At 37.2% G+C, this 22,904-nt stretch overlaps 2 protein-coding genes and 1 pseudogene across 2 annotated transcripts; 1 reads left to right on the forward strand and 2 right to left on the reverse strand.

Moving 5' to 3' along the window:
* Positions 1–181: 181 nt before the first annotated feature.
* On the reverse strand, positions 182–796 carry LOC149019728 (translocator protein homolog pseudogene; annotated as a pseudogene).
* Positions 797–10,720: 9,924 nt separating this feature from the next.
* LOC149019729 (heat shock factor-binding protein-like) lies at positions 10,721–17,040 on the forward strand. The gene is made up of 5 exons (XM_089153710.1): positions 10,721–10,825; positions 14,245–14,298; positions 14,750–14,773; positions 14,874–14,916; positions 16,453–17,040. The coding sequence occupies exons 1-5, from the start codon at positions 10,823–10,825 to the stop codon at positions 16,596–16,598; spliced, it is 270 nt and encodes an 89-aa protein (XP_089009836.1). The 5' UTR covers positions 10,721–10,822; the 3' UTR covers positions 16,599–17,040.
* A 2,836-nt stretch (positions 17,041–19,876) lies between these two features.
* On the reverse strand, positions 19,877–20,841 carry LOC149019730 (protein RALF-like 33). Its single transcript, XM_089153709.1, has one exon. It carries the CDS (start codon positions 20,711–20,713, stop codon positions 20,366–20,368), a length of 348 nt encoding a protein of 115 aa, XP_089009835.1. The 5' UTR covers positions 20,714–20,841; the 3' UTR covers positions 19,877–20,365.
* Between the last annotated feature and the right edge of the window lie 2,063 nt (positions 20,842–22,904).

Genomic DNA, 22,904 nt, shown 5'->3' on the forward strand with positions numbered 1-22,904 from the left:
CATGATTCATTCGGTTTGAAAGACCATACTACATCTGGAAAAAAGTACTCGATCGATGATTGTGAATTGAATACACATTATACGCTATACGTACAAACACGTTAACCATAAACACCCAAAAAGCAAAGCCATATTATTCTCTACATACTGTATCGGGTAAGAAAACCAACGACAGGGAATTTTACAGGTAAAGAAGGCTAAAATTGACAATGCTCATGAAACCCACCCACCCCAAGCAAGGCAAAACCAGGTCACCAGCGATGGGGTTCACCTTCCGAAAGCACTGAGAACAGCCAACGAGGGATCCCAACAGAGCTACACCCACGATCCACCCAAGCGTAAAATTTCCCAAAGCGAACGTGATGGGGGCCCAAGCAAGGCCTAATAAGAACTGGGCCAAGTAGAAACCCAACCATGTGACATGGTCATGGAACCCGCCTTCGGCCCAGACAAGCCAAGCTGACAGGCCCATGAGCAACGACGAAGCCACTGATGCGTACTCAATTGCCCACAGAGGCGGATACCAGAAAGGTTTGTTCTTTATCGCAGCATATGTTGCACCGTAACCAGTGTAGGAGATTGTGGCGAGGGTTATCAAGAGAGGTAATGCAACCGCTACGGATAAAGACGGAAGGCCGCGTTTTGCCTTTTCCGTCTTTGCTGCTTTCTTGTTCTTCATCTCCTTGCTGTCGTCGCTCTCTGGTGTAGTGGTGTCGGTGATGGTGGGTTCATCTCTGGTTCGTTGCCTCAGGTTTTCAGATTCCATTGGAACTGCGAAGCGAAAATGTGTGTTGACCGTCCGAGACAAGGTGAGTTAAGATGAAAACAGAGATCGGGACCGGGTTGGTGGGATTTCAAGTGGTCTTCTTTCTATAAATAGTCGAGCTCGGCTTTTCATCAATACTCTTCAAGAAAGATGATACGTGGGTGGAAGGGACGCGAAGGGTAGACGAAAGCAGTACACGTGGGTGGAAAGAACCGGAAAGAGGTGACGCATTGTCAAGGATCTTTGGTCTAAGATATAGATGAACAAACAAGCTGGCACGTGTGCATGACTTGAGCTGATCTGGCACTTATATAGTGGAAGAGAAGGCATGAAGCCGAAGCACCGAGAAGCTCTTAAAAAGAGGAGTCTGACGACTGAGTTATCCAAAACATTTCCATAAAATATTCTTGTGATCAAGCATTATGATTTATCTCTTAACATGAAAAAAACATTTCCAAGCTAACATAAAATATGCGAAGATATTTGATGTGGAGGATGGTTTGTGGGTATTTATGGATCGATGAGAATGTGATTGAAAGCATACAGTAATCATTTTGTATTTTATATGGTGCGAGCATGGTTTAAAGTATCCCAGCAGATCATATGATGCTGTTCGATACGTAACTATATTAGACACTGCCAATATGATGAATATTGATATTTCTCTTCCTTATTTAAGGTGTATACATGATTGTATTAAAATGTATTGATGAATATAATACAATATACTTAATATGAAGCTATATTTTCTTAAAGTCATTTGATGGACGACGGTATGACACTTGATATCGATACTTAAGAATATTAAATTAATAATAATTTTCTTTATATGTTTAGGTGTATATGATATATTTAGGTGTTTTGGATGGGGCGTGTAAAGACATCATAAAGCAATTATATGGATGAATTCTATACCATTGTTTGGTCTAAGATGTTATGTGAATCTTACCTACTCCATTGGGCCATAGGTATGTGGTCTCTTTCTTTTTTGCTAAAATCGTGCTTAATCTATCTCGGATATGTTTTTGTGTTTTTCTGGATAACCAGTAAGGTTACACGTGCTAATGCATGTGGTAGTATATTGAATATAAATTACGTAAAATAAACTATACAGTTCACTATCACATTCAATATTTTATAAGTTAAACTTATTAACTTATAAAAGCCATTAGGTTATTTATTGTGTATTTTTAGTTGGTCATTTTTGGATACTATAGGAGAGACATTTGCTAAATGTCACTTTTGTAGATAAAACATTACTTAAGTCAAGCCTCAAGGGATTTAAATAAAAATTATGCATTAGAGTATTTTATTCATAAAAATAATTAACCTGACATAAACTATTTGGTCGTTAACAAGGTGTACTTTACTTGCCTCAAGAAATTTGATATCTTGATCTCAAACTATGAGTTAAAAAACAAAAGCAAAAGCAAAAGAAATCTGAACCGTGAGGTATTGGTCAATGTTTGCCAACTGAAACAACCCTTGGGTTTGTAATGTTGTATTGTATCTACGTATTTGAAGAGAAAACTATCTAATATGAGTCATATAGATTGACATGGATACTGAACTGATACAAATACGTAAAATCATGGCCCATAAATGATTGCTTTGTATCTCAATGATCCATGTGCATAGCAATGAAATACTATTGTTCCTTGCGCTGTTGATATATGTGATTGATTTAAAATATCTGTGATACGTTTACTTCAGCTATGGCCAAAGAACACTGATACCAATTACAAAAAAATTGACTATTCTCTGCACTCTTACACAATAACATGATACAGTTTAAAGAACTCCATGCATTTTCCTAAACATTTCAAACTACTAGAAGTTGTAGATAAGACAACATCAACCTCTGAAGGTAAAGATAAGACGATAGACATGCTTGTGCCTGCAAAAAAGAAAACAGAATAAGAAATAGAAAGTAAAAGAAAACAGAAGAAAGAAAAAAAAGAACAATTATTCTAATCAGTCTCGCTGCAGCCATAGCTAATCCAGGCTGGTTTTAAACCCATAGGGACCAAAGACCAAGCCAGGCTAAGAATAGCCCCTTCCATTAAGACAAATAGAAGGAAACTTACTCTACGCCCCAATACCTAGCCCGGCCCTATACAACTGAGAGAAAATAGAGGAATCAAGCCAGGCTCACGGCCAAGAGTAGCTCGGAGCCTTGGCCTCTTACTACTGAGAACCAATAGGAACCAAGGTTTGTGTTGCCTGACAATAACAGCAGGCATGACTTCTTCTATCTGCTGATACAACCTCTCAAACGAAAGAATCACGGATAATGCGAGAAATTGGAAGAACAAGCAAATGAGGGAGATGTGTGAACAGTTCAAAATCACTCACCGCAACGACCAACAGTATCGAGCCGTATCGCCCAAAAATGAATGGTGCTATTGAAGTTGCAAATAAGAACTTGATGAGGATTATCAAAAGAATGGCAAGGACTGGCACGAAATTTGAACTGAGATCAAGCTTTCCTTTCTTCACAGTGACCATGATCATGTCACCCACACAAGCAGAAGGTAAATGATTGAGACGACCTTTGAATCCATTCACCTATATGATGTAGAGATTATTGGCCCCAGTGTTGTCGACGCAGTTCACCGTCGCCGCCACCGGAAGACCCAGAGACATCTTGAACTTGTTTCCGGTTTATCCTCCGTGACCTATAACGCATTAACATTAGCAACTCATGAGTATATTCATGGTTGTATAGATATTCTCTGATCCCTTAGAGAGTAAACCAAATCGATTACCGAGGAAGATATCAAAGAAGAGCACATACCTCGAAATTTTGGACTAGCTACCACTCCCACGCAATTCAAAAGAGTTTGGAAGGCTGGATTTATAAATTTTATATATACGTAACTCATTACTTCTAGGGTTTGTGCCACAGCCACAGGCCCACAGGTGACGTACGCGTATTACCGAAAATGTCCTCCTCTATTATATAATACCTCAAAATTAAACATATTAGTGATTGTAAGTTTACATTCATACTCCTCATTTATATATCTTTTCTTTATAATTGAACATTTTTGTTATCATAAAATAAAAATTCATTTCAAAGAAGATCTCATAATGTCACACACATTAGCCTCTGCATTACACAATTATACAAGCAGAAATAAGTATAACACGGATCTTGAATCCTTGATCTTATATTGCCTTGAGGCAGTGTTTTTTTTTGTTTGGTAAAAAAAAGAGGGGATGCAGTAGCTGCGGCCTAACACCCCCGTGACGCAATATTCGGACTTTTTATCGAGTGTGACCTATGCAAGCATTAGCCTTGTACACTACCAGCGCAAGCACTTTGGCAGTGTTGTGCTATGTTCATCATTGAGATCATGACACATTAATGCGAGAATTATTCATGGTATTAAGCAATGCATTCAATGGTGTTAAGCAAAATGGTGGATGCATTTTTGTGTTGATGTGGCACAACCTTATTGATCTATAACAGTGGTAAAAAATGATCAAAATGCAATTAATGTACCTTCATTGGTCCTTAGTAATTAAGTCCGAATTCGATACAGCACCAAACCAATGCTATAATTTAATTTATTTTATTTTATTTGTTGAAATTGAAATATGAAGAATTTGCACCCAAAGAAGATATTATCATGCAGTGCAAACACTAGTGGTAAGTTTTGCAAGAATTATGAATATGTGCAAGAGCATTTAATCGAATAAATCTGAACTTGTTAAGGTAAAACAGATTTTTTTTTTTTTTTTGGGTAAACTGTCCGTAGTTATGTTAATAAGCAAGAGAACCACGAAACCATGAATGTCAGCTTCTCTCTATAAAAATAACAATATTTAAGATGTGGCCTTATATTGTGTGCATACACAATATCCTTTTACTTTTTGCTTGGTTTTCTTCCTCAGTGTTTTTTTTCTACCAATAAAGAGTAACTTGACAAGATAAATAAAACCATTATACTACAATTCATTAAATTTTTCTTAATTCCTTCTTTTAATCTGGTGTCTACTTCTCTTTACTCTTGTTATGGGATATAGGCCTCTTTCGAGCTCACTCAACGAAACTTACAGATATCATTTTTATTGGTTGAGATGGTTAATTTCTATTTTATAGTTGATTTTAATATTATCTTTATAAAATAAAGAAATTTCTAATGGCATTTTATCTTATAAAATTATTATTTTTGGTATGAAGTTATTATCATTTTTAATTTTTTTGAAGGACAAAAAAATTACAAACTACTAGCATATTTAAAGCTAACTTAATTGGTTAAATATGATTAATAATAAATGATATATCGATAATTTGTAAATTATTCATCTTTACCTTTTTATTGATTTTCTCCCATGTCTAAAAATGCTTCTAGATAGCTTTATATCCATTATTACAAAAAAAACTTTAACAAAAGATTACATCCATTTGGTTCAGTGGATAGGCAAATAAAAATATTATGGATGTTTAAAAGCAATATCATGACGAATGAAAGTGAACCTAAACACTTAACTTGTGTTGAAAATAAATCATCTCAACATCGTGCAGAATAATTAGTTGTTTACTAGAAAAAAAATAATAAATTTCTTTTGAGGCCTCAACTTGGTCATGCTTAAAGTGCCATACTTATATTTTAGTTCTTGTGCGGAAAACACATGGTTGAACATAAAATACATGCACCATGCACAAGTATGAAAAATACTCAGAGATGATGCGTGACTTAAATTTCTAACTTTTTACTCTATGATGTGATTGTGTATTTTTCCCCCACAATTATGATACTTTTATAATTTTTATTTTTATTTCTTTTAATATCCATTATTATCTATTAATGATATTTTTTTGTCATAACTATAATTGGAAGAGACCGTTGAGGGTATATGGTTTGTCAAATCCCCCTCAATGGTTGGAAATTTGGCTTAGATATAAGTTTCCAGGTTAAGAAAGTGTGGACCAATTGTTCTCTATTATTGGATCTCAGGACTAATTTTGGCCCATTGAATCCAATGTTGCTCTTCCTCGCTAGGAATTTAGTTGATATTAGTTTTGGTAGCATCCCTTATGATGCTTGTAGCAAAACTGTCAAATATACCGGTGGACAAGTGTTTCTACAAGGTAATTTGTGGTTTTTTTTCTTCTTTCTTTGGTGTCTAAGGTTCATTCGGACCAGCTTGTTGCTTTGTGCGCACCTTGATTACATCCTCAGAGGGAACTTTGTCATCTGCAAGGGTCGAACCCATGACATCTTCACTAAGAAGTATAAATCTTACCACTCTACTAACACTACATTGACTAATTTATGGTATTCTCCATTAAACAATTTTTCTTTACATTGAAAAAAAAAAAAAACCCTTAATGGGCCTTCAAATATAATTTTGGATTAAAAAAAAAAAAATCAATTTCTGATATAAAAGGAAAAAAGTTTGGTGCTTCAGATAATGGTTGAAATGTCAAAACTAGAGGGAGAGTAGTATAATTTTCAAATTACATGAAAAGATGTCCCCACTTGGTGGCATAAAATTGTCAAAGATAAAATCCTGTCAATGGAACAAATCTAGCTGAACCAAAATTGATTAATCAAACTTATTGGTTTAATCCAGTCAGTGCTCCATATCTTTGTTTCTTACATTAAGCATCACTTGCTTATTGGATGGCTGAAACACAAAATTTGGATGAAAGTTTATCAAAGCCATAAAGATTTGTGGATTTTTATTTGCAGAAGTCGTTGTTAATTGCTACCAACAATGTTGATCTCGCCACGTAATCTAAATATGATCGAATTGTTGAGAATCAAATAGTGGGAGTTTACTTGTAAATATTAATTGTTATTTTTATATTTTAAAGGTTTAAAGTTTATTAACTCACAAAATCAAACCCCTCATTTATCCATCTCCCAAAAGTTTTCACTCAACTCGACTCTAATCCCCTATTTTGTTTTGCTTTAGCTGGAGATCAGAGAGTCCGATTCTTCGTCCATGAGCAATTCTACTTAAAACCTCCATTATTGTAATCGACTATGTTGCACTTGAAACTCCCAAGCCTCCTCCTGTTTCATTATCACATTAACTTAAATCATTCATGGTATTATCAGAGTTAAACTGATGCTGGCAGGTTCCCTGCATCGCTGCTTCTCATAGTCCTCCTATGAACTCCTTCTTCCTTGTTTTTTGACCACATTTAATGCATGAGCTAATCATAGACTTTGGTGTCAAAATTCTCCATTTGGGATTGTTTATCTTAAATATGCCAGGGTCCTATGCCGACTATTTCATTCCATAAGTAAAAATTAAGAAATTTTATTCACTCAAGTAGTTGTAGGCCAAAAGCAACAAAGTTCATTTCTTTCTCATAGCAAATGTTCTCTTGCCTCTAGTGTATCCTAAATATTATGGTTATGAAGAACAAGTGACCTCAAAAGACAACAACAGAACCATATGAATAAAAAAAACCAAAACCTCAATGAATCAACACATGAAATCCTGCTTAATTTATCTTGGATATGCCTTTATGTGTTTACTGGATACCCAGTAAGGTTACACGTGCTAATGCATGTGGTAATGCATGTGGTAGTATATCGAATATAAATTACATAAAACAAACTATATAGTTCACTTTTACATTTAATATTTTATAAGCTAAACTTAATAAAAGTCATTAGGCTATTTATTGTGTGTTTTTAGTTGGTCTTTTTTTGATACTACAGGAGAGACAAATGCTTAATGTCACTTTTGTAGATAAAACATTACTTAAGTCGAGCCAAAAATAATTAACCTGACATAAACTATTTGGTCGTTAACAAGGTGTCCTTTACTTGCCTCAAGAAATTTGGTATCTTGATCTCAAACTATGAGTTAAAAAACAAAAGAAAAAAATTCTAAGTGTGAGGTATTGATCAATATATGCCAACTGAACCAATCCTTGGGTTTGTAATGTTGTATTGTATCATTGGTTTTATAAGTATAAAGTATCTACGTATTTAAAGAGAAAACTATCTAATATGAGTCATATGGATTGATATGGATACTGAACTGATACCAATACGTAAAATCATGGCCCATAAATGATTGCTTTGTATTTCAATAATCCATATGCATAGCAATGAAATACTATTGTCCTTGCCACACTGATATATGATTGATTTAAAATATCTGTGATATGTTTTCTTCGGTGATGACCAGAGAACACTGAAACCAATCACAGGAAAAAATTGACTATTCCATTACATACTAGAGTCTTCGAAAATGGGAAAAGGAGAAACATAACGTTTATTTGATCCCATGAATTTGAGTGATGGCTTTGCTTTATGAGCTCGGTTGGCTGCCCTTCTCTCTGCGGACATGAAGGCCCATAAAGACTGAAAATACCTTGCTTGCGAAGGAAAGTATACTAACATAAATATGACAATAAGAAGAGATAATACAAAATATGTGAACTATAAAATTGAGTAAAAGTATATTGACCCACACCAGTAATCTCACTCAATAAATTTAGGAACGGTGATCCCATTTTAGGAATAGCTCTGGGTACACTTGTCAGCATTTTTTAGCCTTTCTTACACCTTAAGCATAATAACTTATAATTTTTTTTTCAGATTCTCACATACAGTTCAAAGCCTTTTTATTATGCTTTTGAAGGTAAATCAATAGAATAGCAGAGGAAGGTATTACTACTTTACTAGTATTTGGTTCATCCAACGTTGTAGGGTCGCGTTTTACCAAGTCCACGTCGCCTCAATGGGTTCCGCTTCTCATTTAGAATGAGCTTGTTTGTTGAAAAGGTAGGTGGAAAATTGAGATTAATAATTTTAAGTGTAAAAGCCCAAAAAAACCCATTTAACCCATGGTTGCCCCATATGAAAAAATCCCGAATGATTCAAAACTCTGAAAATCCCACCGCAAATCCCATCTCTGAAATCGTCTTCTTCCTTTTTTTCATTCTCGACTTTCTCCAATCTAACCAAGATATTGTTAACAACTCTGAAAACCAAAGACAACATTTAACCCATTTTTCCCTTCAAAAGCTATGGCAGTTCCTGGTCTTTTGGTACATACTAGCCCATCGTCAAGTTTCGCTTCTTCAAACTGCTAGGAGCCCTCAAACAAGGGGAAGAATAGTTCCAGGTGCTGTCACGATTGAAACTAAATCACCAAAGGGACCTGGAAGGACTTTAGATGGGCTCCCTAAGAACAAGTTGCGGTTTCAGATGAGCAGATGCTGGAAAAGGTATTCGGGTTTCTGAAGAATTGTGCTCTAAAAGGGTTTCTTGTTAATGGAATGGCAGTTCATGGGCGTTTGTTGAAGAGTGGTATTAATCCAGATTCTCACTTGTGGAATTCCTTAGTGAACATGTATGCCAAATGTGAGAGACTACAAAATGCTCGTTGTATCTCGGTTAGGTTAGAGAAAGCTGAGAATGGAGAAAGGAAGAACAATTTAAGAGATGGGATTTTCAGTCTTTTATCATTTGGGTTTTTTCATATGGGGCACGTATGGGTTAAATGGGTTTTTTTTTGGGCTTTTACACTTTAAAATTATCAATTTTGATCTCACCCATTAAATGCACATTGTTTAGTTGCTTAGGGTGAAAAAGTAAGAGACAATAAGGAAACTTGTTTGGTGGGGGTGGCAACCCAACATTTCTATCTCAAGCTTTTTCAAAATTCTACAAAATGTGTGAAACTTTGCAGAATAGTGTAGAAAAGTAAAATGTGAAACCCACAATTATCACTTTTTCCACACTTTATTTTTCTTTTCTTTTCTCCTCCCTAGGGGTGTCAACGGTGCTGTTTGGGGCGGTTTGGGTTTGAAAAACACTTAACCCAAACATAGTCCATTAGCGAAATAACGGTTTTGAGCCGGTTTCGGTTTGGTGTGTTTGGGTTTGGGCTAACTAACAGTTTATATTTGGGTTGACTAACGGCTTATGATGTGTAAGAAAAAAAACAATAAAAAACAATTGAGCATCCTACAACAAAAGCAAAAATTATATGGAAAACAATGTTGCTATTGGTCAATTTCCATTAAAAAAAAACCACCCATTCTATAGAATTTTCAAGATCCTAGATATTAAGTAATAAAATGGATATTTGATTTTTGAATTCATGCTTAATTTTTAGTTGTTTATACCAAATACCTAATGGTAATATAATGATTTAAATATTATTTAATGTAAAATTACAAAATGGGTTATAATGGGTTGTAGTTCGGTTTCGGGTTGGTGCGGGCTCCACAACCCTCAGCCAAATTACGGCCCATTAATGTTCAGTTTGGGCTGTTCGGGCTATAAAGGGTCGGTGTAGTTCGGTTTTAACGGTTCGGACTATAAATTGACATCCCTACTCCTCCCTCACTCCACTATACTTATTAGAGCCTACATTTTTTTTTTGGGTAAATATCTTTACCTCCCCTCTTACCTAGCAAATATATAAAATATCTTCCCTCTGTTAATTTTCTCGGTTAAATTTAACTTTAACAGTAAAAATTAATTTAACCGATAAAATTAATAGAGATGAAGGTATTTGATATATTTGCTAGGTAAGAAGGGAGGTAAGTGATATTATCCAATTAAATGAGGGTGTAAGTGCTATTTGTCGTAAGGGGGAGGTAAGTGATATTTACCCTTTTTTTTTTTTCATTACATTTTTCCCACTCTACTTTACAAACAAACGCAGTTTTATTTTCTCCTACTTGATAGGTGGGCTCCGCCATACCGATACGCCATGCCGCCAAAATAATTACTTGAATTTTGAATCACCCGGCGCGCTTTACTCCTTGTCCACACGATACTCAATTTGTGGTCCCAGTTCACCGGATGGTGCGGCAGAAGCAGGAAAAGGCCCATGTTCTAAAGTCCGCTCCATGGTCCGGGAGCCTTTATGACCTGCCACCAAAAAAAAACAAAAAACCTGCTTTTGTCCTTTTAATAGAAGGTCAGGGACATCCTCGTAATTAAACATAACCACTGCACACATTCTACCATTTTTATGGACATCCTTTATTCTCTTGGTTCGTATCACAGCGAAGTTGTACAGAAGTGGTAGCGAGAAGCAGATCAGCTCGATAGACTAAACATGGTATGTTATTCGTTCCTTAGATCCTTCTAAATCTTATTTCACAGTTCGATTGTAGTATTATCCTCCTAGTCTCTTCGATGCACATTTAGTTCGATCTGTATCGTTTCGTGGATTAGGGATTGCGACTTCGTTTTCCTTCTTTTCGCGAGAAACATTGAACTTTCTTTATTGAACATCTCTTAGGTTATCTGTTGTTTTTCATTCGGTTTGAATTAATAATTTGTAAACCTGGAACTAGAATTCTCAAATTGCGGATGACTGATAGAAGTTTTTTGCTTGCTAATGGCATAATGCCGCTTATTCTGTGCAAGATTTGTCAACAATTAACTTGATTTTTTTCTGTATTACTTCGATGATGTATGTCTATTGAAAGACAAGCAGTACTTTTGGAATAATAATGCATGCATTTTTGAAATGACCCTAATGGTATATGCTATGTTGGACGTTCTTCCTTTTAGAACCGTTTAGGATTGCAGATCTGAAATTAGCCTATTGCCAGGTATTGGGAAGAAGAAGAATTGGGATGAATTAGGATCAAAACCTTGTAAGAACTGGGAGAGAAAGTTTTAGATGCAGGTATCATTGTGGTTTTTAGTAAGGGGCAGGCCTTGGTGCAATGGTCGGTGGACTAACAGTTGTAGCCTGAGGTCAAGCCGGATTCTGCTTTCGGAAGCTTTCGGCATTGGTTTTCCCCTTTTGTATGATTTCGTTTTTAGTATTTGCTGAGCACTTGTCACTTGTATAAATCCTGGAAACTGCCTCTATGGAAACTGGAGTAAGGGTGGGTACAGTTGAACCCCCTTGTCCCTACTAAATATGGGAGCCTTGTTCACTGGGTTCAGCCTTTAGTGTTTGCTGAACTGATTCGCAAGACAGATTAAGGTTTATGTGTTTCAAACATTTGGAAATGCAAGAGTTCTTGTTATAGAAATATGGAGAGCATATGCGTTCCAGGAGGGTGTGATGCTCTGTCTAAACCCTAGTCAAGTTGTTTACCTGGCTTTCTTGCGGCTCCTCCTTTTTTTTTTCTTTCTTTTCTTCTTCCTGTTCTTCTTTTGGAATCTTTTACATATCTGTCCCCCATACTATTTATGCTGAAAAGGGAAAAATATCCTTTCTAGTTGGGAAACAATAAAATGTAATATGCCTTGTATTTAGCATGGCTTCAAACAAAACTGATTGGAAGGCAAGAATCCATGTAGCCAACTCCATTTAGTTGGGAGAAGGCCTATTTTTTGTTGTTGTTGTTTTGTACCCATTGGTGGAGATTGTCACAGTGTCATGCCCTCAGTATTTTGCTAAGCCAGCCATGTCGGCACTTAGTACTTTTATAGCACTGACTCAGCCTTACCATATTCTTGAGGGGCTAGAAAGAGAGCTTAAGTGAATAAATGTTCTATTGCAGTAAGAATGCTAAGAATGCGTTATACAAGGTTTGATGACTTGCTTGGTAGATGCTGTGGCCAAATGAGTTCCAACCTATTAATATGTGCTAAAGAATCCATATGATCATTACAGGTCGTTTCATATGTCCTCCATCCATTCTAGGTGATACAGTAGTACTTGACTAGTTGGATAAGCATGACCAAGTTTGGAAACCCAAATCCAGGTACAATTGGTCCAACCCTGGTTTTGATACAACAAGGTTCACAGTAGTTTGTTTTTGTATTTAAACTCTTTTGCTGCTTTGGGTAGGATGCATAGGAGTGGACAAACAGTGTTTGAATCGCAAGTTATATCAATTTCAGCATTTGAGTCTAATTGTATCAAAAAAAGGCTTCCTTACTTAGGTACGAGCAATGTGATGAGATGGGAGTTTTTGCCTTTCTCAACCTCCTTACCTAGTCCTATATTTTAATTGCTTTAAGAGGTAGGAGGTTTTTCCTTTGTCTTGGCCTTAAGCGCACCTAGTTGAACTGTCAACCCATTTGAATTTTTCCTTTTTCATTGGGTAGGGTACTTAAGGCTGTCTCTTAGTGAAGTCCCTGGTTTGATGTTTCCCATTGCATAGGAAGAACTTGCCTTTGCAGATAAGTTGTTCCTCTTTTCATACCAAGGCTTGCCTTTCTAGTGTGGAAGGATCTTGCTAGTGTTTCCTCAGGATGGTAAATCTTGGGGCCTTTGTTTCCTCCACTATTTCCAGTATTGGCCTTCCTTGGTTTGAAGTTGTTTTCTTATTTAAATTCAACTAAATACTATGCCGCTGCAATAGGTGAAGCAAGATCTTGTACACCATGACATTGTAGTAATTTCTGGCTGAACTTTAAAGGTTACCTATGAAGTTAAACATGAGCTCTTCATTGGTCATATTTGGGATATTGGGCATAAGTGCAGAAAATTCCTTAAAATACTTTAAAATAGATCTTGTTTGCTTGAATCTTTTGAGTTCATTCTTGCCAAAAATGACATTCTTGGGATAGAACTGTTTCTTGAACTATCCCAGGTAGGTATCTATGGTGTAGTTGCTTTTTCGAATGGCAACATGTTCCCTATGCCACCATAGAGTAGTGTATCCCTGAGGTAGATAGTGGCCAAACTTCTATTATTTGTCATCACATGGCTTGGGATTTGATGTGTTTTAAACCATTTCTTGCTAAACAAGCATAGGTTCAGGTAGGATTTACTTGGTAACGACTTCATTAAATCATTTCTTGCTAAACAAACATAGCTTCAGGTAGGATTTACTTGGTTACCGTTGAATTCTAGTAGTTGAGTTTTCCTTTTGAAGCCTGTATGCATGGTTTAAAATATTACACCATCTCGTCTCACCTCAGCCAATATACATCTGGGTTGTAGGGTTACTAGGGTATCAATATGATACAATGAGATACATCTCTTCTTTTCAAGAAATAAAGAATCAGTGTCACATTGTATTGGTGATATGGTGTTGAAGAAACAAAATTTAAGTTGATATAGGTGTTGAAAATACAAAATTTAGAAGTATCAGTTAATATTGTATCATATTTGCTGATACAGTCCACATGTAACTTCAGCATTGTGATTCTAGAAGGCAGGAAGCATTAACAGCACCTAAATAGGCAAGTTTAAACCAAAACTTTGATTTTGTGACGTCTTTCAAGTTTCATGTGTGGGTTTTGAGTCTCTGCTGAAGACGAATCAAATCAAAGAAACAAACTGCAACATTGCTTATTTCTTTTGTTTTTTGCTCGCAAAAAATGTTTGGATGTGTATCTGTAATGTGTGATATGTATCCCTGATACGATAAGACTCTCAAAATGACCCTACTGATATATTATGTGATAATGATACTTTTGGCCTTGCTTCTGTGCTATCTCATGAAAGTATGCCTAGCTTAGCATCAGCTCATCCATCTTTTTTCCACTTTGTTGCTTTTATTGATAATTTGAAGAAACCAGATTCCTACTGCATTTGGTATGACCTACTTTTTCTAATGGCAGGACGGTCAAGATTCAGAAGATTCAAAGCAAAGCACTGCTGATATGACAGTTTTTGTGAGTATCATACTAGGCCTTTTGTTTTGTTAAACTAAGGGTATAAAATTGAAAGTAACTTTATCTGGTTATGATTTATGCCAATGCTGCTATACCATCCATTGGGGATGGTTCCCCAGCCTAAGACTTGGATCTTTGGTATGAAATCTGCCAGCTTGTCAACTACCCTCATTGCTGGTAGACAATCTTTGAATTTATTTTACCGGCATCACGGGTTTCCTCAGTCTTTTTAGATTCGCTAGAGAATTATTGAGGTAATCCATCTAGGTGATTAACAAAACTTTCTAAAAAAGAAAAGAGCAGAAATTGCTCCACCCCCTACTCAATTCCATTTTTTTGGAGCCCCACCTTTAATTCTGCATATACTTTTCTGATTGTTATCTTATCTATATGAGGAGGTTACCGTAAAAAAACTATCAGCCTTACATGGATCTTTATATTGTTGGTACAGGTCCAAAATCTTCTAACACAGATGGTAAATTTCATATACTCTTGCTCCAAATAATTTTTCATTAGAAACTTTGAAATTTAATCTTTTCTGCTGCTGCTTCTAAAACTATAATTTGGTTTTGCAGCAATCCAGGTTTCAGGCAATGTCTGAATCTATTGTCTCAAAGAATATCCTTTCTAGAAGTAATTGTTTCTTAATGGCAAGACCTATACTAGAGTAGTTTGCCACCTAGATAATGGGAGTGAAGGAGCCAGTCCAATTCAGTATCCATACTTGTGTTTCACATGTAAATGATTAGGACCTCTCACTTCATCTTTCATAGATGAGTCTAGATCACCTTCCCCATTAGGGTAGAGGTATGTGCTCCCCTGACGTTTTTTTACCATACAATAGGGGTGGGTCCAATGTCAGACTTGCTAGGGGTCTCACCTTTGATTCATTTTGTCAGTATTCAGAGAGTTGGATTACTTTCCTATCAAGGGAGAACAATGTGCTCCCCTGATGCTTCTCAACCACACAAAAGGGTTGGGACCCACTTTTGAATGCTGACAAAATAGATCAGAGGTGGGACCCCCAGTGGGTTCCATCCCTGCTGTGTGGTTGAGAAGCGTCAGGGGAGCATATTGTTGGCCCCTGAGGGGAGGTGATTTGGACTAGTATTTAGAGGTGGACTTCCACCCCTATTGTATGGTGGAGAAGTGTCAGGGGAGTACATATATTTCCCCTCATGGATGACATTGTAAGTAAAAGTTAGTGTCGTATTATCCTGCCATCTTCTGCATTGACAGTTCAATAGAATGCAGCTATTCAAAATGGTTGGGGTTAATAGCACGAGTGTTGATTTTGGCCTAGGAGATTTGACGTTTTGATTGGCCTAGTTTTGGCTGACTAGTCCTTCATGGTGGCTTCTTTCTCACTTTCATTGCAGTTTGGGGAGAAAAAAGAAAGTTTTGGGGGGGGGGGGGGGTTCTATGTGATGGATTGTGGCTTTTAGGAATTTTATGGAGCAAAATCATTCTCTGGTTTTATGCCACATTTGGCTGTACATGTCCATCATCCAAAATGTGGTCATCACCAAAAGAAAATACTGATTTATCTCCTGAAATCCTGAAATGACCTCATCCCTATTAGTGCTGCATCTGTTTGCAAGTGAAACAAAGGGAAGAAAAGATATCAAATTGGAACTGAATATGGAAACACTTGTAATCATAACCTGATATAATTGTGTAATTGACTTCAATTTCATTCCACTTCTAAATGTTAAATTTTACTTTATTTTGCAACCAAGTCCTATGGAATAACGGAAAAATAAGGATATCGGAAAAATATTACTAGTGGGGACCCGACCCTTTCCCAAGTAGTAACGTTAATGGATTTAATTTTTTTCTTCTCTATTAATCCAAGGGATTATGGCTGCAATGTGAAGTGAAATTTAATAACCAAATATGTAATGACTTGGAGTTAGTTACATAATCATGTGGGATATTGTTTATAGAAGTTTCTTTATTATGTTTTAAAACTTCACTTCCCTTCCCTTCAATTTTCCTTGCTGCCAAATGGAGCCAAAGTGTGAAAGTGAGCCTTCCTATTCAGTGCATTCTTGAATGCATCTCGAATTTGTTATCTAATTTATCCCGTATATTTACGGGATTTAAGTCTTTAACGTAATGCTTAATATATTGGCTTCTTTAACTGTGATGTACTTGATGAGATGGGCAACAGGATCGATGAGCTGGAGCAGAGTATCAATGAACTCAGAAACGAGATGGGAACTGAGGGCTCTCCTCCTCCATTGGCCCCAACCAGATCCAAGCAAGAAGATTCAAAACCAGCTGGTAGTTCACCATGATATCAGGTGTCATGTAGTTTTTGAATGAAAGAACTTGATATCTGCAGCTGTTACTATTACTTTGAGACAAGTATCCTTCTGCTATTGTTTTTATCATTCTCTTATAGGTTGAAGAAGCAAGGTACTTGTAATTAGTTCTATTTGTCTTTTCTTGGGTGTCATAGTGTACCGTGTTGATGGGTTTCATGGATAATGTTTGTTTCATGTGATCTGTGTGGGATTTGCTGCTTCTATTACGTGTTGATTATCTGAAGAATCTCAGTTGCTATATTCCCTTGGATTGTTTTGTACAGCTCTGTTTTACTGGAATCAAGGTTTGAAAACGCAAAATCAGGTGTGGGATTTTCCCCTATTGATTTTGTTTCCTGAGAAACATACTACTGAATATCCCTTACGTACATCACCTGCCTAATATTTGCTTATGAAGACATTGAACCATTATTTGATTCTAGCATCCTAAGTACTAAGGAGGTTTCCAGATTTCATGGTAAGAGTAAAGGAAGTGTGTTCTCTCTCCTTGGATGGAGAGAATATCTTCATCCGCCATGATGTAACCTATGATGGAAGATTGTCCTTCCCATCGTTCAAAATTGAAGACATCCATCCCTAGTTTAATTGGCTTTGCATTGTCAACTACACCTTCATGTGTGCCAGATGCAGTTGATCGGTTTGCACCTTACAACAAAGGTTCAAATAAGATGAGTTCGGAAGATGGATGAATAGCTAGTTTGAGAGAAATGATTCCATCATTGTATGTGAATGTATGGAAAGAGCTGTGAGCTATGTTGATGGAATTTGCTCTGTGGGATTCACTTCTTGCAGATTTTATTTGCGCAGCTCACCATACGAGAGAAGGGGATTGTTATGTGCCTGGGGCTTAATTCGGTATGCTTGCCATCCAATCCAAAGTAAAAATCGAAAAGTTGAGGGAGTAGGGTGCAAATCATCTGGAGAGGGTTATCTACCTTCAGAGTGTGGACTGCCCGGAGTAAGAGTTATTTAAAACGACAAACCATACGAAAAGGGGATTGTTTTGTGCCTGGGGCCTAATTTGGTATGCTTGCCATCCCAAAGAGAAAAGGTAAAATAGAGCTGTACAAAACAATCCCCTTCTCTCGTTGTTTTCTGCAATCATGGAATTGACGCAAGGGATCAGATGTGGACCAGAACACTGTTAGATGGCTTCTGCATTGCCCTATCACACAAGTTGACAACCGATGTCTGCCACACCATTTTCTCAGGTGGTGGACGGTCCCACTTGTTACCCACAGAAAACTTGTGATCATTAAGAATCAGCCATAGGATTTCATGAGGCAGAGCATGAAGCTAAAGTTGTTTTCTGCAATAATTGGGATTGAAAGATTGAAAGATTGAAAGAAATAGGAGCCCACATCAAGCATTTTTGCTTCCACAATAAATACAGGCGTGTTCAGTGAATGTATATGATAGCACATTAAAGAACTCCACACCCACCAAGACTTTATTTAAAACGATGGAACCCAAAATAAGAACAATATCTCCCCCAAGACTTGTGCTTTCGGCCAATTGAGTTTGGGCGAGTCAGTCCGATTTGGGATGGTACCCTTGCTTTGATCACCTACCATCATGTGATGGGTGTGAACGTACTACAATGTTTTCACTGGAAAGACATAAAGGAAACTTGGTAGTAGTTGTTGTTGTTGATGCATGATGCATTAATAAACACTCATGATAAGGATGCTCAGCTCGCACATAGCCATTGATCTTGATTTTTAGATGTCCCAACTCGACAAAAGCCATGGAGGAGAATTACCATGATTTCGACGAACATCGACTTCATTGTCCGATTCATGGCAGTTCCTATTTGGGTCTGGAACCCCTACACTAGGGAGCAATGGAAGTGTCTGCATGGAGCAGGACTTCAACCATGCACGTCCTCTAGTCCAGGAGTGAAGCTACCCTAAGACCAAGGGAAGCTGTGGACCTCTCCGATTATTTGAAATTTACCCAGAGAGATCCGTTTGGCTTTTCTTTCCATGTGTGAAATATTAAAACTTGATATACCCGTTTGCCCCTAATTTTTTAAATTTCACAAGATCACTATCTTTCCTTCCATGTGTGAAATACAAGCACTTGCCTATCGTACCATGTAGTTACATTTTTTACTCCTCATGGTGCAGCCCCTACTCTAGTCCTAGAGCGGATATCATACACGTGTCTAAGGTCCCATTCGGCATGAACCAAGCTGAAAAAATCTATTCCCCTCACTATGTGCACCAGATGTCACATGAGTCCGGATCCTCAACCAGTGCTCCCCGACGGCTTTACCTCCACAAAGCCACAAATTACAAGGGAGGCCCAAGGGTTAGGTGATGAAATATATATACCTGTGAGGCCCACCAATTTTGTGGTGATAAAACCGTTGGGGAGCACAAAATGTGTGATGATCCGAATTCATTATATATATATATATTAACTGTGAGGCCCACAAATTTTGTGATGGTAAAATCGTTGGGGAGCACAGAGTGTGTGATGATCCGGATTCATTATATATATATATATATATATTTTTTTTACCTGCGAGGCCCACCAATTTTGTGGTGGTAAAACCGTTGGGAAGCACACTCTATATGATGATTCGGATTCATGTCACACACCCCAGCTCAGTTCTACTTTTTCTGGTCACAATCTCCTGCTCAGGGACAAGAATCCCCTCTTTTTCGCCATCGAAAATGCATGGTCGGCTATGGAATCAGACTGATAATATCATGATCCATTAAATATTGGTCGAGTGATGGTTTTACAAATTAGAGAAGGAAAAATAATAGAACCCTTGCTCGGATTTTTAGCTTTGTATTTTGCATTTAAGAGACAAAAACCTCAAAATACTGTCAAAATCCAACGTGTATTTTTGAAAGATTCTCTCCTTTTTCTAACCCATAACTCACAAAACCCAAGTGGGTTTTTTTAATTTTTAATTTGTTAACTTTTTTTATTACCATTTTCAAGAATGAATCAGCTTTCTGCATATGAGCTCAACTTTTTCTGGAGAAAGCATTTCAGAAGGTGAGAATCAGATCTTCAAGGATATAGTCCGAAATTTCCACCACTACAAAGTAACTCAAAAGTTTTAATTTTCAATTCGTCCTTGCTATGATCCTTCAATTTTATTCTTATTCTTATCCTCACCCAATCTATTACCATTTATACCAACTTCTAGAGGAAGCCATTAAAGCTGAGCAGATGGAAAAAGGGGTTCACTGATATCTCAAAAACGAGGGTGCAGAAAAAACACTTAGTTGAGCAATAAAGAGGTAGATATTCAGTAAACTACTGAAACTCCATGAATTCCACTGAACAAAAGAGACCCACAACCATAATCTCAACCATTACAACATAATGAAGACATCATCTACTCAACCGAAAATAAAAATGTATTTCTTTTTCTGCCAAAGAACTAATAACAGAACAAAGAGAGAACAAATTGTTTCTGTCAAGAAGAAGATCCAGATACAAAACTAAGTAAACATGAATTAAAGAAAAAAAAATAATCGTATTACACAATGAAGCCATATTATTATTATAATGATGAGAGTAATATAACCAAATCCCCAATTCCTTCCTTACAGAGAGAAAACCCCAACCATTTTCTTTTCCTCCTTTCCCAATGTAGGAACAATCAAACCCAGTTCACCAAGAAACCAAAACCCTAAACCAGAAAAAGAAAAAAACAGAGAAGAAGGGGAAGAGGAAGGAAATCGGAGGAGAAAAGACAACGGGGAAGAAAACTAACTCCTGCATCGAGAAATGCGACTGCAACCACGAGAATAAGGGTTAGCTTGAGCTCCTCTCCTGCAATTGTAGTAAGAGGCACCTCGTCTAGAACAAGGAACGCTGTTGCGCCTCAGTGCTCCATAGCTTATGTAACGACGGGCTGCTAGAATGCGGCGATTGATCTCTGAGTCCATTTCGAACTCGTCATCTTCCAAACACTCTCCGATCGATCCATCGCAGTTGGATCTCGCCGGAATCCAACCTAACTGAAAGTCACTGCTCGCATCGACTTTGGCAGACGAGATTATGACGGTCACTATGAAGATTGCAGCCAAAAGCAAAAGACTGGCGTGCTTCGCCATTGTTGATCTTGTTCTTCCTCTCAGTTCTGAAGAACCTAATCTGCTTTCCTCTCTCTCTCTCTCCCCCTCTCTCTCTCTTCACTGCTATTCTCTTTCGCTTCTCAAAGCTGTTTCTTGCAGACAGGGGAGCTTCCAATCAATTATAAGATAGAATTACGCGTCAGGAATCGACCCTGTTTTGGTAGTTATTTACGAGAAAACCACTTGACTTTTATATCCGTTACCAATTATTGAAGATGGTTTTGGACACCCACTAAGTATTATTTATTGTGTGAAAATATTTCTAATTCTTTTTAAAATTGGCTTTGCCGCGTACAGCTTTGCTGCTTTGGCCTTTTTCATGTGAAAAGTCAGATTTGCCCCCATTTTGAAAACGTGTAAGATGGATATGAAAGGCAACAAAAAAAAAAACACTCACAAATATCTCTCTTAGTAGAAGGAAATGTGTTGTTCTTCTATACATATGATTCAAGGTATGCTAGCCAGGGAGAATAATGGTCTGATATTGATACAGCTTCATGCAATTGATTTTATTAATAAATATTGATATGGACAACTAAGGAGTTTGGGATATTCGAATTGGCTACCTCATAGATGACCATGCCATATATAAGGATAAGGTTGGAATTTTAACTCTAACTCGGAGGCTAACCTGTTATGTGGTGTGTGGTGGCTCCTTTTATTTTCGTTTGTAATTGATCCAAACTAATATTCATCTCAAGTCTAAAAAATAAGACTTTTACCTAATTTACAGTGTGGATCATCTTCTAGTTCCTTTGTAGGTAGATAGCAGATGTGACAATAAATCCGTGTGACTTGGTTTGATTGGCATAGTCATTATGAATCATGTGAAAAGCTTGGGTGGATATAACGAATCTTTTAGTTAAATTCATTTGGAGTAATAATTGCGTCGAGAGACAAACTGTGTTATATATGTAATCCATTTATAGAGTTGATAATGGTGAAGCTTTTAAGGGTAAGAAAATTCATTTCCTTCAACGCCTCTTGTTTTTTTTTTTTGCTCGGACACCAATATTTGTAGCTTTTGGCTTTGATCTGTTTGTGTTTCCGGCCGATCTCTCTCCCTGGTTGCAGCACTTCTTTTTCCCTTTCTTCAGTTTTAAATAACGACTAATTTCTTTGGTTGCAACGGTCGTTGGTGCACACCGCCGATTAACTCCAAATCTGGATACAAGTTCTTCTGCGGCAAGCTTGAACGCCTCTACTGCAGTGCTGGATGGCAAGTCCAACTCTCCTCCGCACTTTTGATGTTATCACTGCAACAACCGAACGACTTTTGTGTCCGCCCTTGAGGCGTGTTGTCTCTCCGCCCTTGTGGCGTGTTATGTGTTCGCCTTTGAGGCGTGTATTTTGTTCCCCTATGTGAATGCTAGTGCTTATTTGGTGATGTATTTGTTGCAGCTTTCTTTCTAAGAGTATCTTGGGCTTGACCCATCCCTTACTCAGGATGACCCTGTCTATTGCATGTATGACAGTTTGATCGCTTTTCGCTCCTTGGTTCGGTTTGAACCTCATGTTTTCATGGAGCTGTGTGTTTGTACTTTTCTTTCTTTAATGAACGAAGTGTTGTTTACTAAAAAAAAAAAAAATCAGTCATCAATACATTTTTTTTTTGTAAAACATTACATAGACAGCTTATATGCATGTTTTGAGTATTGAGGGCCTATGGTTAAAGGTTTAGGGTTTGGCCCGTTTGGGGTTTTGGGTGGGGAAAAAAAGTGAGAAAATGGAGGAAAGAAGGGTAGATATGTAATTGTGAAGAAAATGAAGGCCCAATAATGAATTGAAAGTTTGAAAATATGAGAGCTTTTATGGGGGTGTGTGTTCAGAACTTCAAATGTGTAACGAGGTATTAAATGAAAAAGAAGTTTAATTAATTAAAAAAGAAAAAAGAAAAAAGAAAACGAGAGAATGACGGGATAAGCATCGCCATCTATTTTAGGGTTGGCAATTATCACTTCTCTTCCCGAATCTCCATGTCCGTCAATAATAATTTAATTAATTAAAAAAGGAAAAAGAAAACGACAGAATGACGGCATCAGCATCACCATCTATTTTAGGGTTGGCAGTTACCACCTCTCTTCCGGATTCCCATATCCGTCCAAATAGAATCTTATCTGGAACGCGCTTTCCTTTTTCTCTTTCTTCTCCGTTATCACGTTTTCCGTTA

Source organism: Hakea prostrata, chromosome 4 (assembly GCF_041222555.1).
Source record: "Hakea prostrata isolate BN-2017 chromosome 4, UWA_Hpros_2, whole genome shotgun sequence".
Lineage (NCBI taxonomy): Eukaryota > Viridiplantae > Streptophyta > Magnoliopsida > Proteales > Proteaceae > Hakea > Hakea prostrata.

Coding starts and splice junctions, on each gene's coding strand:
- LOC149019729 (XM_089153710.1), top strand. Junction 14,774..14,873: donor AAAATCTTCTAACACAGATG/GTAAATTTCATA, acceptor TTGGTTTTGCAG/CAATCCAGGTTTCAGGCAAT. Junction 14,917..16,452: donor TGAATCTATTGTCTCAAAGA/ATATCCTTTCTA, acceptor ACTGTGATGTAC/TTGATGAGATGGGCAACAGG.
- LOC149019730 (XM_089153709.1), bottom strand. CDS start 20,713: ATGGCGAAGCACGCCAGTCTTTTGCTTTTGGCTGCAATCTTCATAGTG.